This window comes from Necator americanus, chromosome III (assembly GCF_031761385.1).
Source record: "Necator americanus strain Aroian chromosome III, whole genome shotgun sequence".
NCBI lineage: Eukaryota > Metazoa > Nematoda > Chromadorea > Rhabditida > Ancylostomatidae > Necator > Necator americanus.
Window position 1 is genome coordinate 20787405 of NC_087373.1, and position 14583 is coordinate 20801987.

The following is a 14583-nucleotide window of genomic DNA, read 5'->3' on the forward strand; positions in this document are numbered from 1 at the left end:
TTTATAGCTTTTTGGCGTCGGCGCACCAAACAGACGCCATGGAACAAGTCGCACCCCATTTTACGGTTTTGTGGCACCGGCACCCCAAAATCGACGGCGTAGTACCCGTCGTACCTTAATTTACCGCTTTTCAACTAATTCGGCGACGTAGTAGTACCCATCACACCCTGATTTACCGCTTTGCGGCGTCTGCACACCTATCTAATGCCGTTGGACACGTCTAACCGCGTTATGGAATTTTGTTATCATGATCATGATCATGACATCATCATGTATATTTATATATCATGATATATAATAACGGGCTTATTCTGTCACGTGTGTCTGTCTGTGTGTGTGTCAGTCACGAAATTCAAAAAGGGGGATGCGACGGGTCCACCGGCGTCAGATACCTATAGAAACGGGTGCGACGGGTCCACGGGCGTCAGATACCTATAGAAGCGGGTGCGACGGGTCCACCGGCGCCAGATACCTATAGAAGCGGGTGCGACGGGTCCACCGGCGTCATATTGGTGTGCCGGCGCCTTATAGCTATAATACGGGGTGTGATTGGTCCACCGGCGCCAGATTGGTGCTACAGAAGCGGGTGCAGCGTCAGATATCTATAGAAACGGGTGCGACGAGTCCATTCGGCGTCGGATTGGTGCCCAAGCGTCAGATAGCTACAAAATGGACTGAGACGGGTCCACTTTTCGGCGTCAGCTTGGTGCGCCGGAGCCAAATACCTATAGAAACGGGTGCGAAGGGTCCACCGGCGTCAGACACCTAGAGAAGGGGGTGAGAAGGGTGTACCGGCGCCAGATACCCATAGAAGGAGTTGCGACGAGTCCACCGGCGTCGGGTTGGCGCGCCGGCGCCAGATACTTCTAGAAGAGGGTGGGACGGGTCTGGCGGCATCAAAATGGTGCGCAATAACTTCGTGTGCATGTCGCAAAAGGTAAATAGGATGTTTCGTAGCCGTGGCCACTCGCTTTGCCTTTCAACTTTATGACTCCTCCGCGTGTCTATTTCCTTCTTCGTTCGCCTCAAGTTAGTAGTATGCCGTTCTCAGAAAGTGGAAATACGCATGCAAACGGCTGCTTAATAGTAGCAAGACGTTTTTATCAGTTGGATAAAGTCTTTCACGTCATTTTGTGCTTAAACATCATTCATTGATAACTCTTGGAGGGAAACAGGAGGATAACCCAAATTTCGAGTAATACTTTCAAATTGTGTCTACATTGTATCGGTATCGACGGAGGGTTTCAAGCTGAAGTTCGAATGTTCTCCAAATGTAGAACTAGCGCGTTTAGAACGAAGAATGAAATCTTTCGCCTTTAGTTATAATATAAAAAAGGAAGAAAGATTATTGGAGATCCAATTTCATGGAAAACGGCACTAACATTAATTTTCGTTGATCAGTGAAGGCGAACGAAGTAAACACCACAGAAAGTCTGAAGTCTGTATATATATATATATATATATATATATATATATATATATATATATATATATATATATAGTTAGAGATGGGGTTGTAGATGCAGAAACCGTAGTGGTTCCGCTTATCTCTTCCTTATTATCGTGAAAACGGCGCGGGAATCGCTCTATTTCTTACTAGATATGCTAGAACGCGCCTCTATGCGCACATTTTGGTCCCCTCATCAGCTTATTCATTGATTTCAATTGTGTAGGCTGGTAAGGAGACTTTTTTCGACGATTAAGGAGAGATGAGCCCTGATCCCGCAACACACAACACCATCTTTAGCTTTCCTTGCGCATTCCCTCGCCACTTCAGACTCGTGGCATGCTCCTTTCAAAGGTACAGAAAACGGAAACCGTAGAATAGAAACCCAGAGAAACCGAAGAGATCAAGTTGTGGGATGCGGAAACCAGTGTGACTCCGTTCGACTCACGTAATGGCCATCTGAGGGCTAGATCATGCTCTGATATATACATAATACATGATATATATATATACATATATACATATATATATATATATATATTTATATATACGTGACAGAAGTCCGCTATTATATAGCATGATCTAGCCCTCAGATGGCCATTACGTGAGTCGAGCGGAGTCACACTGGTTTCCGCAATCCACAACTTGATCTCTACGGTTTCTCTGGGTTTCTATTCTACGGTTTCCGTTTTCTGTACCTTTGAAAGGAGCATGGCACGAGTCTGAAGTGGCGAGGGAATGCGCAAGGAAAGCTAAAGATGGTGTTGTGTGTTGCGGGATCAGGGCTCATCTCTCCTTAATCGTCGAAAAAAGTCTCCTTACCAGCCTACACAATTGAATCGTACCTACTAAGAAATAGATTCCCGCGCCGTTTTCACGATAATCAGGAAGAGATAAGCGGAACCACTACGGTTTCTGCAATCTACAACCCCATCTCTAACTTTTCTTGAATTTCCTCCTCATGTCAGATTCGTGGTATGCTGCCTTTATGCTGAGCCAGACACGATTTTGTTATAATCCTTTGTTCTTGGCTAACGTTTCGGCAAGTTCGGTTTCAAACTCTGAAAGTATAAAATTGAACGTGGCTTATACAGTCCTATCCGCCCAACACCACGGATCTCCCTCACTAGAGGGATCACAGCCGGTTAGTCGCGAGGCTACGTGGCGCGTCCCCGGGTGGCGGATAGGGGGCTAATCGCGGACCAAAAGCGACCTTGCGCTTGCCCAGAGACGCAGGTGGATTCAGGGGATGGACTCCCTGTTTCTGCAGAGCCAGGACTGACTTATGACATCCTTATATTCCGCACGTCGGTCCGGCCAAAAGCCTGCAATCAAGTGACTGGGAGGTGCAAGGGAGGCGGTTTGGAGTCGCCTCCAACAAATAAGCTCCACATGTCCACACCGGGAGAACGAAAGTTCTCCCAGAAACTCATGGGACTAGAGGCTTGCAACCTGCCCATGGGTTTTAAAATTTTTAAGCAAAACACAGTAATAGAAAAGAGTCTCCTGATTCCGGAGGAAAGCCTGGTACGGTAGCGCCAGGTAGGACGGCGTTGCAGGAGTCATGTAGGCTACCAAAACGGAAAAGGACTAGGATGGCGATCTGTACTTATAACGCACGTACGCTTGCATCGGAAGCGGCCATCGAAGATCTGATGATGCAAGCCAAGAAGATCAAGTACGACGTCATCGGACTGACCGAGACGAGACGACGTCACCCTCTCAACGCCGTATATGAAACTGGAGAAGAACTGTTCTTAGGAACATGCGACAGTAGAGGTGTTGGTGGAGTTGGCGTCCTCGTCAACACGAGTATGGCAAAGAACATCGACTCTTTTGAACAACTTACGACCCGAATCGGACGTCTGCGGATGAGAAGATGTGGCCCAATACCAGCTTTGACTATCTTCGTCGTTTACGCTCCAACATCAAGCTACGAAGAAGAAGAAGTCGAAGCTTTCTATATGGACCTGGAGAAGTTCTACCAAGAAGATCATGCCTTCTACAAGGTCATAGTTGGCGATTTCAACGCTAAGGTTGGCCCAAGAAGAACGCCGGAGGAACTTCACATCGGGACCCACGGCCTACAATGGAATGACCAGGGAGAGAGGCTCTCCGAGTTCATCATGACGACTAAGACCATCCATGGGAACTCGCAATTTCAGAAGCCCTCTTCTTTACGCTGGACGTGGGAGTCACCCGGTGGAGGGTACCGTAATGAAATAGACCACATCATCGTCAATAAAAGGTTCTGCCTGACGGACGTCGGTGTTGTACCAAAGTTCTATACGGGATCGGACCATCGCCTCCTCCGAGGAAGATTTTCCTTCACAAGGAGAGCAGAGAAAGCCGCCAAGTTCAGAGAGAGAAATCCCAGGACTACCATCAACTGGGATCTCTTCGCTACGCTAGCCGGCTTTTGGGAAGATTCTGCAATGGACAACATCGACGAGGAATATGACCGGCTTGTCGAACACCTTCACGACTGCGCGAAGAAGGCTGAGAGTTTTAAAACCACCAAGAGGCGTCTGTCTCTTGAAACTCTTGAGCTGATACGCCAGCGTGGAGCAGCACGAGCCGCAGGGAACCAAGAACTCACGTCCGAGCTCGCAAGGCTTTGCCGAGAGGCGATAAAGGAAGACCTTAAAGAGAGAAGAGCAGAAGTGCTGGCTGAAGCTGCAGAGGCGGGGAAAAGCATCCGCTATGCCCGTCGAGACTTCGCCAGTCGCAAGACGAGGATGACTGCTCTCCGGAACCCAAAGGGAACAGCCATTGCATCGAGAAGGGGGATGGAGAAAATCATCTACGACTTCTATTCTGATCTCTTCGACAGCCATGTCCACTTGCCTCCTCACCATCTGAGGGAAGACGGACATGTCTTTCCAGACAAACATGTTCTCCCGTCCGAAATACGACATGTTATCATGTCGGTAAGAAATCGTACGGCACCTGGTTCTAACAGAATAAGATCTGAACATCTGAGGAATCTTCCGCCAGTTCTCATCAGCACCCTGGCGAGGCTCTTTACACGTTATCTGTCGGAATGCAAGGTTCCTAAACAGTGGAAGACCAGCAAGACCGTGTTGTTGTATAAAAAGGGGGATCCACATGACATCGGCAATTATCGCCCAATCTGCCTACTGTCCGTCATCTACAAGCTCTTTACAAGAGTAATCCTTAATAGGATTGAAAAAGTCTTGGATGAAGGACAGCCATGCGAGCAAGCAGGGTTTCGAAAAGGATTCAGCACGATTGACCACATTCACACTGTTTCGAAACTCATCGAGGTATCACGAGAGTACAAGATGCCGCTCTGTCTCACCTTCATCGACTTAAAGAAGGCTTTCGACTCGGTTGAGACGGAAGCGGTCGTGGAAGCCTTGGACAACCAAGGCGTCCCTACTCAGTATATAAAGGTACTTCGAGAGTTGTACAGTAACTTCACGACCGGAATTTCGCCATTCTACAAGAACATCATCATTGACGTGAAGAGGGGGGGTCCGACAGGGTGATACAATTTCACCCAAAATATTCACAGCCACCCTCGAGAACGCAATGCGAAAGTTGGAATGGGACGACATGGGAGTGAAGGTTGATGGTCGGCAGCTACACCATTTGCGCTTTGCTGATGACATCGTACTGATAACACCTAACATCAGCCAAGCGGAACGAATGCTGACCGAATTCGACGAAACATGTGGATGCATCGGTCTTCAGCTGAATCTACAAAAGACGATGTTCATGCGGAACGGATGGGTCTCGGATGCCCCATTCACGCTCAACGGAACGAACATATCCGAATGCACCAGCTACGTTTATCTGGGTCGGGAACTGAACATGATGAACGACCTGACCCCCGAGCTGGGCAGGAGGAGACGAGCGGCTTGGGGAGCGTACAAGAGCATCGAGGATGTAGTGAAGAAGACCAGGAACACCCGGCTCCGTGCTCACCTCTTCAACACCACCGTACTTCCTGCTTTGACCTATGCTTCGGAAACCTGGGCATTTCGCAAGCAGGAAGAAAACGCGGTGAGCGTCATTGAACGCGCAATTGAGAGAGTGATGCTAGGAGTATCCCGTATCCCGCAAGTGAGGGACGGGATTCGAAGTTCCCTCCTACGTCAGCGATCGAAGATTAGAGACGCCGCCGCGTTTGCCAAGGAAAGTAAAATAAGGTGGGCCGGACACGTGATGCGCTTTGATGACAACCGTTGGACCAGAGCCGTGAGCGACTGGGTTCCCCGCGATATTAAGCGCACTACAGGAAGACCGCCGACCCGATGGTCAGATTTCTTCACGAAGTCCTTGAAAGAAAAATATGATGCTCTTCGTGTCCCACGCGAAAGGAGGAACCACTGGGCTACTCTGGCACGCGATCGGGACAAATGGAAGAATTACTGGCGCCCGCTCGACCAGTTCGAAGATCAACGGGAGTCAAGGTGATCAAGGTGATCCGCCCAACAGTGAAAATCGCAAGTCTATCTTTGAATCTCGTAGCTACAAGTTGGAGTGCAGACCGTACCTCAGGATCGGAGAACATTCCTGCGGCAGACAGATCCCCGTGGTAAGGTGACTAGTGAAATAAAACAAGTAGGGGGCGACAACGCGCGTAATGCAGAAAGATTTCTCTCTGCAGTCCGATTTTGGACTCTGAGAATAGATCCAGAAAGCCTCCGGAGCCCTACGCGGTACAATATTAGGTTCACGCGCCAATATCGTGAGCTTAACTTCTGAATCTTCACTCCGCTTCCTTGGAGCACCTAAAGCCGTGGAGTCGCAAAATTTCCTCTGCAATCAAGATATTCTTTCAATCAACATATAGTGGACTAACCGTCTCTTCTATGCGTCCGTCGTCGCATTGTTTACAGGTCAAATCAGATGAACAAGACATGAACTCATGCAATCACCTTCCTTCCTTGTAATCCGGAGATATTTTGGACTCCTGTGTGTTGCAAATACCATCATATAGGCAAATACTTAGAATCCTTTCGCCTAAGATTGCTAGGTGGAACTGTGTAGTCGCTGCAAATTATTCAGGATTGGCTTTTCTCACACACCGCTGAATGACAGTCTTAACGCTGCCAGAAAAAGGTATGCATAAGGGTATTTTCTACACGGGGCCGTGCATACAAGTCTGACTGCTGCCCGCTCGTGGTGGCCCTGCTTAAGTTAAGCGCAAACAGACGTGTGTGTACGCATTGGGAGCGTATGAGCTATATAACGTTCATAGTCATATAGCTCGCTTACTAGCCCTTTTATGATAAACTCAGTACGTCTGAAATACCCACCCAGTAGGTGGTCAACGAAGCCTACGTCTGATAACGGTGACCGTCTGGTTGACTTATGTGAACAGACGGGCCTCATCATCGCCTATACGTTTAAGAAGAATCATTGAAGAAATCAGCTTACGTGATAGAGACCAACCCTTCCAACGCCTAAACAGCAGCACAAGCGGAAGATGAGGACTCTCAAACTACAGCTCGACTACGTTCTCACGAGGAACATCCCTCAGTCAGATATCCAGAAATCAAGAACTGTCTGCGACGTCGCATTCGACTCCAACCACCGTCCAGTTCTTGTCTGAAGAAGCTTAGCTATGCGGATTTCTTCACAAAGTGCATCCAGAACGCCGCCATAGAAACGCTAACGGTTCTGATGCTGCGGAAGACGTTTGAATTCGCATTTGCGGAGACAAGACCCACCTACGATTCCGCATGTGTCGCCGGCAGCACTGGTGATTTCAGCCAGGAAAAGCGTCTGAGAGGGAAGTTGCATCGTCGACCATCGTCATCTAGAACAAAACCGCGATAACGTATGGAGGTCAGGAACGAAGGACTTTGAGAAAGCTTCGGAGGATAAGAACTAGCGAAAAGCCCTTGCTTTACTAAAACAGTATAGTGGTGAGATGAAAAGATGTTCTCCAGCGTTCAGCACTGCCAGCGGAATAGCTGTCAGTGAAGCAACCCTGTCAATTTGGAGGGATGAATTCAAAACGTTCGGCCATGTTTGAAGTCATCCCTCCAAATTGGCAACTGAACCGGCAAGCGCCATCAGCTCCTGAGCTGGGGCACGTTCATAGACATAATGTTAACAAAGAACCACGGAGTGAGTCGGAGGTTCTGGTCTGTATACAAAATTATGAAAAATGGAAAATCTTGCAAGGACGATGGACTAGCGCAAAAATGCTGAGGTATCTTCTTGGTCAGAGAGTGAGATGACTAAGATCATCCGCTCAATGTGGATAGACGAAAGGATACCTGACTCGTGGAGCCTGCAAATCATAACTCCCCCTTCCCCATAGGAAGTTATCAGTCACGGACCCTAGGGACTATCGAGGAATCTGTTTGCTGCATGTTATTTACAGGGTTTGGGGACGGATTTCCAGTTCCTAGATCTTCTTATTAAACCTAGCGAAGAAATAACGTTTGATGAGTAAGCTGGCTCTTGCACTGGTAGATCTACGGCTGACGTTCAGCTGTTCATCATTAGGAGAGTGATCGAAATCTGGATGCCGCCTTCTACTCATTTTCTCATTGATGCGTCATCTCAACGCGTCGATGGAGCACCAGAAAAGTTTGTACTTCTACTTGATTATCACTCCTGTTCAACTTCACCAGTGATATCATGCGAAGAGCAATCGATCTGTGTCCTCCTATAGACTGAGTCTTTAGTTTTTATTAGAAGATATAAGACAGAACACATAGGTAACTCTTTTTCAATACTACGAAATAGACGTGATGAGGAAATCCACGGGAAAAGCTAGAGATGGGGTTGTAGATCGCAGAAACGGGTAGTGGTTCCGCTTATCTCTTCTTGATCGTCGAAGAAAACAGCGTGCGAACCCTTCCATTTCCTACGAGATGCGCTAGAACGCACCTCCATGTGCACGTTTTGGTCCCCTCAGCAGCCTACTCATCGATTTCAATAGAATAGTTGAAGAAACCTCATTAATCTTCGACTGCTCGCACGTGGTTGCGCTGCGTGAATAAGGGTGGTGCGTTGCAGCTGAAATCTTTAAGACGATTCCGTCTTTCACGCAGTTTTTCTAACGATTGGGGAGAAATGGGCGGTACCACCCCGGATCTCACAACAGACAACCCATCTCCAGCTTTCCACGCGGATTCCCTAGACAGTTCAGATTCGTGGTATGCTGCCTTTGAGCCGGGTTGCAGCCAACGATGGGAAATGTGCTGATTTTCCGGTTCTCATACATACTCTATTGACACTACGGTCCTGCGCTAGGAATTCTTCAACAGTGGAAGAGCAATGGGGGAAGCTATCTTGGAGGTGACATAATGTGACGGCTTCATATGTATGACTGCTCACACTAGTCTCAAGGATTTCCTTAATGCTTAATCGCTGTTCTAGTATGATGCTTCTGTGACACTTTCTACGTCCGCAGTGATTTCAAATTCGAACAGTTCATCTGCAAAAGTCTTATCGTCTAAAAAATATAAAGCAGGATTATAATTTCGAGCGGTACGATCTAGACAAGCTTTTTCACGGACAGCGAGACTACCCGAGAATCCATACTAAAGCATACTAAGCTCACTCGGGAAAAAATTGTAAGTTAAAAGATAGGCAGTGCGAAACATTTATTACAATTTATTACGTTTCGTAAAGGCACCTCCGTTTGCACTGAAAAGAGGAAGGACAAGAATCAATTGAACTGGATAGAAAAGTTGCGGTCAATAACTACTAAGACAAATGTGATCAACGATTAAAAGAGCACGTATATTGTATGTAGAAAATACTTTTTTGTATACTCTGCCTCTGTATTGCACAAGAACTTGCTCCATGCGGCAGGAAACTTCTCCGATCCTGAGGTGTGATTTACACTTCCAGCTGTAGCAATGGGATCGGGGGGGGGGGTAGACCGGATAAATCACCCTCAATTTCAGTTCGTAAGTGTCTGAAGGAGGCGAACTCGCAGCCTCGTGCCATACAAATACTGAATCGCCATCATGCCGAGGTTTGCTGAAAATCGTGAAGAATTTTTTCTTCATTCATTACTTGTTTTTAAGGTTTTCTCTTGATCAGGGATTTCAGTTGTCCACTTCTATGTATCTAAATGTTGGACGAAGTGCCCCCGTGCATAAGTTCATACGTACATGCTGCACGTATGGATCCGACATTGTAGATGTACTCACTGATGATATTTTCCCTGAATTGATTTGATTCGAATACTTATTATCACTATTATGTTCTTTAATACTGATCTCTTTACATATTCCTAAATAGAAGAATTGTTATAGTGATAACTTGTATTGTTATAGTAATTAGTAAGTAGTAGTAGTAATTAGTAGTAGGTAAGTAGTAAGCACTACGAAGGTAAAGAAATAACTATTTCCACATCCAGCTTTGTAAGTGGTCAATCCATCTTAATGTCTGTAATGTAAGTATTATATAAATCTCTAACATGCACAGAATATTTGACTGTAGGTTTTTTTAGTTGGGACTTTTATTCATTGTTTTCTGTTTCATCGCAAACTTGTTATCACGTGAAACTCATAGATTGTTCCTACCTGTGAAAATTTCGGAGATTATAGATATATCTTTTCTGGAGTGGAGTTTAGAGCGGGTTGCACTTTCTTCTTTCTTGTGAGATTCATTCGGATCTCCGCTCATCCAGTCTTAACATATCAGTGATTGTTGCACAGTTCCTGGTTTTCCTGACGGTTATACTACAGTAACATGCGATCTAAAAATATTAGATTCGTGTGCATTAAAGAGCTCAAATTTGAAGATTTTGTGATTGTACTCGTCGAATAGAATGATTATCTAAGGTGAGGCATTAGGTTGGTGTATAAATAATGTCGATTTTTAGAAGATTTAACGTCGCGCACAGAAGAAGAGGAGCTTAGCGTTATACTGCAAGTTATTCGGAAGAGCATTTTTTCTCTTCAAGATGCTTGGCCACTTCTCTCGTCGGATTTTGGTACAAAAGGTGATTCAATTACTCCTCGTGAAACTCGATGACCGCCTGGACCCTCTCACGTCTTTAAGGTCGGAACTGCTTTTCTGAATTGCTCAAACCAATTAGAAAGCGTAAAAAACTGAAAAAGTGCTTCATAGAGAAAGAAATTCCAAAAAAGACGTTCCAAACACTTCCAAAAAACGTGTTAAATACCGTTGAACCCTTTCTTCTGCATAGTATAGTCGAGTCAAGACGACATGAATCAAAAACGTAGTTGTGGTGCATTTGCGTACGCGCTCGAAACGGTGCGGTGGAGATGGCAGTTGGAATCAAGTCGGGACTGTCGCAATCTGCGGTGATGGGTGGTCCCAGCAAAGATTTCGCCACGCTCCACCGAATCGCTTCGAGAGAAGCCGCGTCCGCAATTGCCTGCAGCTTTCATATCGTTCTGACCCTGCTATATATCGGGGACGATGAATACATCCAATACCAATCGCAAAAATCAATAGCATTTCTGATTTCCGTACAATTCAATTTTGTGGCACTGTTCTTTTCGATTTATGTACAATTGAGGGAAATTGCAAAAAATTCTATGTTTCTGTTGTGCTTATCAACCACCATCTGTTTATTTCATAGGTCTTCACATCACTGAACTCAGCTGATGTGGTGCTGCACCTGCTGTAACAATGACTTCCAGAGTCCCAGCTGCAGAAGATTCTATGGTAATTTGGCTTTCCGTTGTTGCTGCTGTTGAAGTGCTCTCCGAAAGTGGTTAAATATCCGTGGATTGTCTTACTTTAAGTTCAAATACTGAATTACTTCTAGGTATTGTTGTTTTTTATGATCTTGCTTAGGGCTGGTGTAGTGATGCGGTTAGAGGTTCCGCTTCCTGCACGATCGATCGGAGGTTCGAATCCGCCCTAGTGCTCACAAAGCGTTTCATCCCTCCGGGTCGATAAATTGGTACCAGACTTTTGTGGGAGGATAAAAGCACTGACTTGACACATCGGCTAGCCACGGCAAGTCATTGCATAGGCCAGTTACACGTTCGTAAACCTCAAACGATTCTGAATTGAAGTGAACGTGGGGGCGCATCCCAAGCGGACTGATTAACGCCAGGAACTTTATCCTTTATTTTTATGATCTTACTTGTATGCTAGAAAAAAAATTTCAGTTTTGATTGGACGACTAGGAGTTTGTTACATGAATCAGCTACTGCCTTTCTACAATGAGAGGTACCCGTTACGGCTGTTCTCCAGTCACCAGACTAAATTATTATTGATACGCAGAAACTTTATCTTTTTTTCATTCTGAATAATATTCAGATATGGAGTTTCTTCATACTAATAGTAGTCAAATATTTTTAAAGAATTTTGCAGCAATAGTGGCACGTTGCAGAGCAAGCCTATGCACAAAAAAAGTGACCTTTAAAGATTCTTGTAAGTCTCACGTGATATTCAACAACTTTAGAGTTTTTACAAGGTGCAGTAATATAGTAAACAAAGATGTGCCTGATCTTTATAAAATTTTCTTTCGATCTTGAATAATGAAAAGCTTCTTTTAAATAAATTACGAAGTTAGTCTTTACTACCTTTAATGTGATAGAATAGTTCGTACTCGAAAAACCGTTAGCTGTTTCTATCTCTCGAAAAGAAAATTAAAAAGGGCGGACATGATTTTGTGTCTAGGATAAATTATGTAAATTCCAATTATTAGATTAAACTCTAATAAAAAAAACCTTCTTTTAAAAATCCAATAAGCCTACTTTTGCGAACAGTGCAGCGTCTTCGTTCTTTCAGGTAACAGTTACCTCTGTTGGAACTAAAATTAATATAATTAAGCTTTAAGTGTACTTTTAGTCATCAATGTTTTCGTGTCTTCTATAGCTTTAGCACCATTAGTAACGGCAGTTTGATCACGTTCTGCAAATATCATTGTTAACACTGACGAAACATTCACATCCCACAGCTAATAAGTTTCTCTGCTACGGTTCTTTTATGAACGTGTATGCTACCTGCAGAATAAGTTGCCGGATTTGATCGATGTATCGGGTCCAAACGTTCCACATAAGAATGGTACCCATTTATCGACATCGTAAATATAAAACATTTGGTTAAACGGTGTTGAAACGGTGTTAGTGTAAAAAAAAAATGTAAAAAAAAATTGTAAAATTGAAGCTTGTTATTTCTGCAACTTAGATTCTGCGTCCACAGTCGGAAGTCCACAGTTGGCAGATGCTATGGTACAATTGGCGTTTTAAAATCAACATAAAACATACTGACAGAATCTTGCAACTGGAAACGTAGATGATGACGGGGCAGTTTGTCGTGACAAGCTTGATACTGATGGTTTAGGCTGTTTAAGATTCTTCCACTTTTTTCCTCCTTATATTCAACGTCTTTTTGAGTAGAGTTTAGAGATGCTGTATAAGCGCTAAAAAAATGCATACTATAGCTTGTCAAGGTGTCGTTAACGTTGCTCCGAATTGTGAAATTCCAGGCCATCAGAGTAGGACGAATGTGGGCGCAACGGCAAGGAGTCACCACTACGTCTCACCGTTTAACACCGTTTAACCAATCCAAGGTACTTGAAACAGTTCACCTTGTTTTTTCATTCGGTGCACGAATTGAACCATCCTCTATAATTGGTCCGCACTCCATGTACTAAGTTTTTGATGTGTTGAGGTGCAATCCATATTTTCCGCAACCGATCCTTCCAAGACTGTACTTGTTTCTGAAGATCACCTCGAGACTCCGACGCGAGCATGACATCATCGGCAAAGAGTAGAGTCCACGGGTGCTGCTTCTGGATTTCCTTCGTTATCGTGTCCATACACAGTATGAACAGCAAGGGTGAGAGGGGTGAACCCCCCTACTTGTACAGGGAATGGCCTGCTTGTTCCAGCAGCACATCGTACAACGCTGGTAGGCTTCGCATAAAGTAGCTTAGTCCACCGCACATATTCTTCTGGTACTCTATGCGACCTCATGGACATCCATAACAGCTCATGTGGAACACGGTCGAAAGCTTTCTCGAGATAGAGAAAAGCAAGATGCACACTGCGGTTCTTCTCTCGATGTTTCTCCAGAAGGATACGGACAGTATGGATAGCATCTGCAGTGCTGCAGTCTTTCACAAAACCGTACTGGTTGAGTGAAACGCTAACAATTTTCTTCAGACGAGCCTCCAGGACACGCTCAAAAACCTTCATCGTATGGCACAGCAGTCGTATAGGCGTGTACGAAGTGCAGTTAGCAATGTCTGCTTTCCCTTTCCAGACAAGCACGGTCACGGAAGTTTGCCAAACGTCTGGAGTCCGTCCTTCTGCAACGATCTTGTTAAATAGAGTTGTGAGCCACACGGACCCTCGATCTCCTAGCAGCTTCCAGACATCAGCAGGTATGTCATCAGGACCGGCTGCCTTGTTCGACTTCATTTTTGCGAGGGCAGCACTGACTTCGACGGCAGTAATTGGTAGAACAGGACCCTCAACGCTGGGAACGGTTGGGATGGGAGGATGACAGAACTCTTCGTTACACAAGTGATTGTAGTACTCTCGCCACCTCTCCAGGATCTGACCAGAGCGGCGCAGAACGGCTCCTCCAGCTCCCTTAACGATCTTGCTGCGCTCCATATCCAACGTTGAGCGATGACGCGCTCTAACTAAACGATACACTGCCCGCACGCCTTCTCTGGTATCAAGCATGTCGTACACAGCCTTGTAGCGGTCCGACTTCGCCTTGGAGACTGTTTTCTTAGCCTCCCTCTTCGCCGCTAGGTAAGCACCCCGATCTTCAGGCTGACACGTCCTCCACCAGAGCTTATACTTGGACTTCTTCTCACAAATTGCCGCCTGAACTTCCTCGTTCCAAAACCACGTAGCCTTTTGTACCTTTGGCTTCCCTAGAGTCGTCTTTCCCAGAGTGTTTTCTGCGGTCAAGCGTATAACGCTGGAAGTAGACGACCACATTTCCTCCACACTACGAGTAGGGTGGGGAAGTGTAGATGGGGCCACGGACGCGAAAAATACCTCCTTTCCGTCCTTCAGATTCCACCATTTGATGCGCTGTGTTTCAGTCCTTGGATGTCTCTTCCTTGGACGGGAGGTTTTCAAGTCCATAGCGAGCAGATGGTGTTGGGCAGCGACATGGTCTGTAGGGATGACTTTTGAATCCTGCAGAAGTCGGCGATCTCCTCGGCGTAACATCCAGAAATCTAT

General features: G+C 45.6%; 4 protein-coding genes across 4 annotated transcripts; 2 read left to right on the top strand and 2 right to left on the bottom strand.

Annotated features, from left to right (window-relative positions):
• Positions 1–3042: 3042 nt before the first annotated feature.
• RB195_010301 (uncharacterized protein) lies at positions 3043–4959 on the top strand (the record flags this gene model as incomplete). The annotated part of the gene is made up of 1 exon (XM_064191237.1): positions 3043–4959. One exon carries the CDS (start codon positions 3043–3045, stop codon positions 4957–4959), a length of 1917 nt encoding a protein of 638 aa, XP_064048820.1.
• A 43-nt stretch (positions 4960–5002) lies between these two features.
• Positions 5003–5890, top strand: RB195_010302 (uncharacterized protein; the record flags this gene model as incomplete). The annotated part of the gene is made up of 1 exon (XM_064191238.1): positions 5003–5890. One exon carries the CDS (start codon positions 5003–5005, stop codon positions 5888–5890), a length of 888 nt encoding a protein of 295 aa, XP_064048821.1.
• Positions 5891–9344: 3454 nt separating this feature from the next.
• Positions 9345–12457, bottom strand: RB195_010303 (uncharacterized protein; the record flags this gene model as incomplete). Its single annotated transcript, XM_064191239.1, has 4 exons — positions 9345–9424; positions 9973–10080; positions 12218–12286; positions 12379–12457. The coding sequence occupies 4 exons, from the start codon at positions 12455–12457 to the stop codon at positions 9345–9347; spliced, it is 336 nt and encodes a 111-aa protein (XP_064048822.1).
• A 677-nt stretch (positions 12458–13134) lies between these two features.
• RB195_010304 (uncharacterized protein) lies at positions 13135–14571 on the bottom strand (the record flags this gene model as incomplete). Its single annotated transcript, XM_064191240.1, has 1 exon — positions 13135–14571. The coding sequence occupies one exon, from the start codon at positions 14569–14571 to the stop codon at positions 13135–13137; it is 1437 nt and encodes a 478-aa protein (XP_064048823.1).
• Positions 14572–14583: the final 12 nt, after the last annotated feature.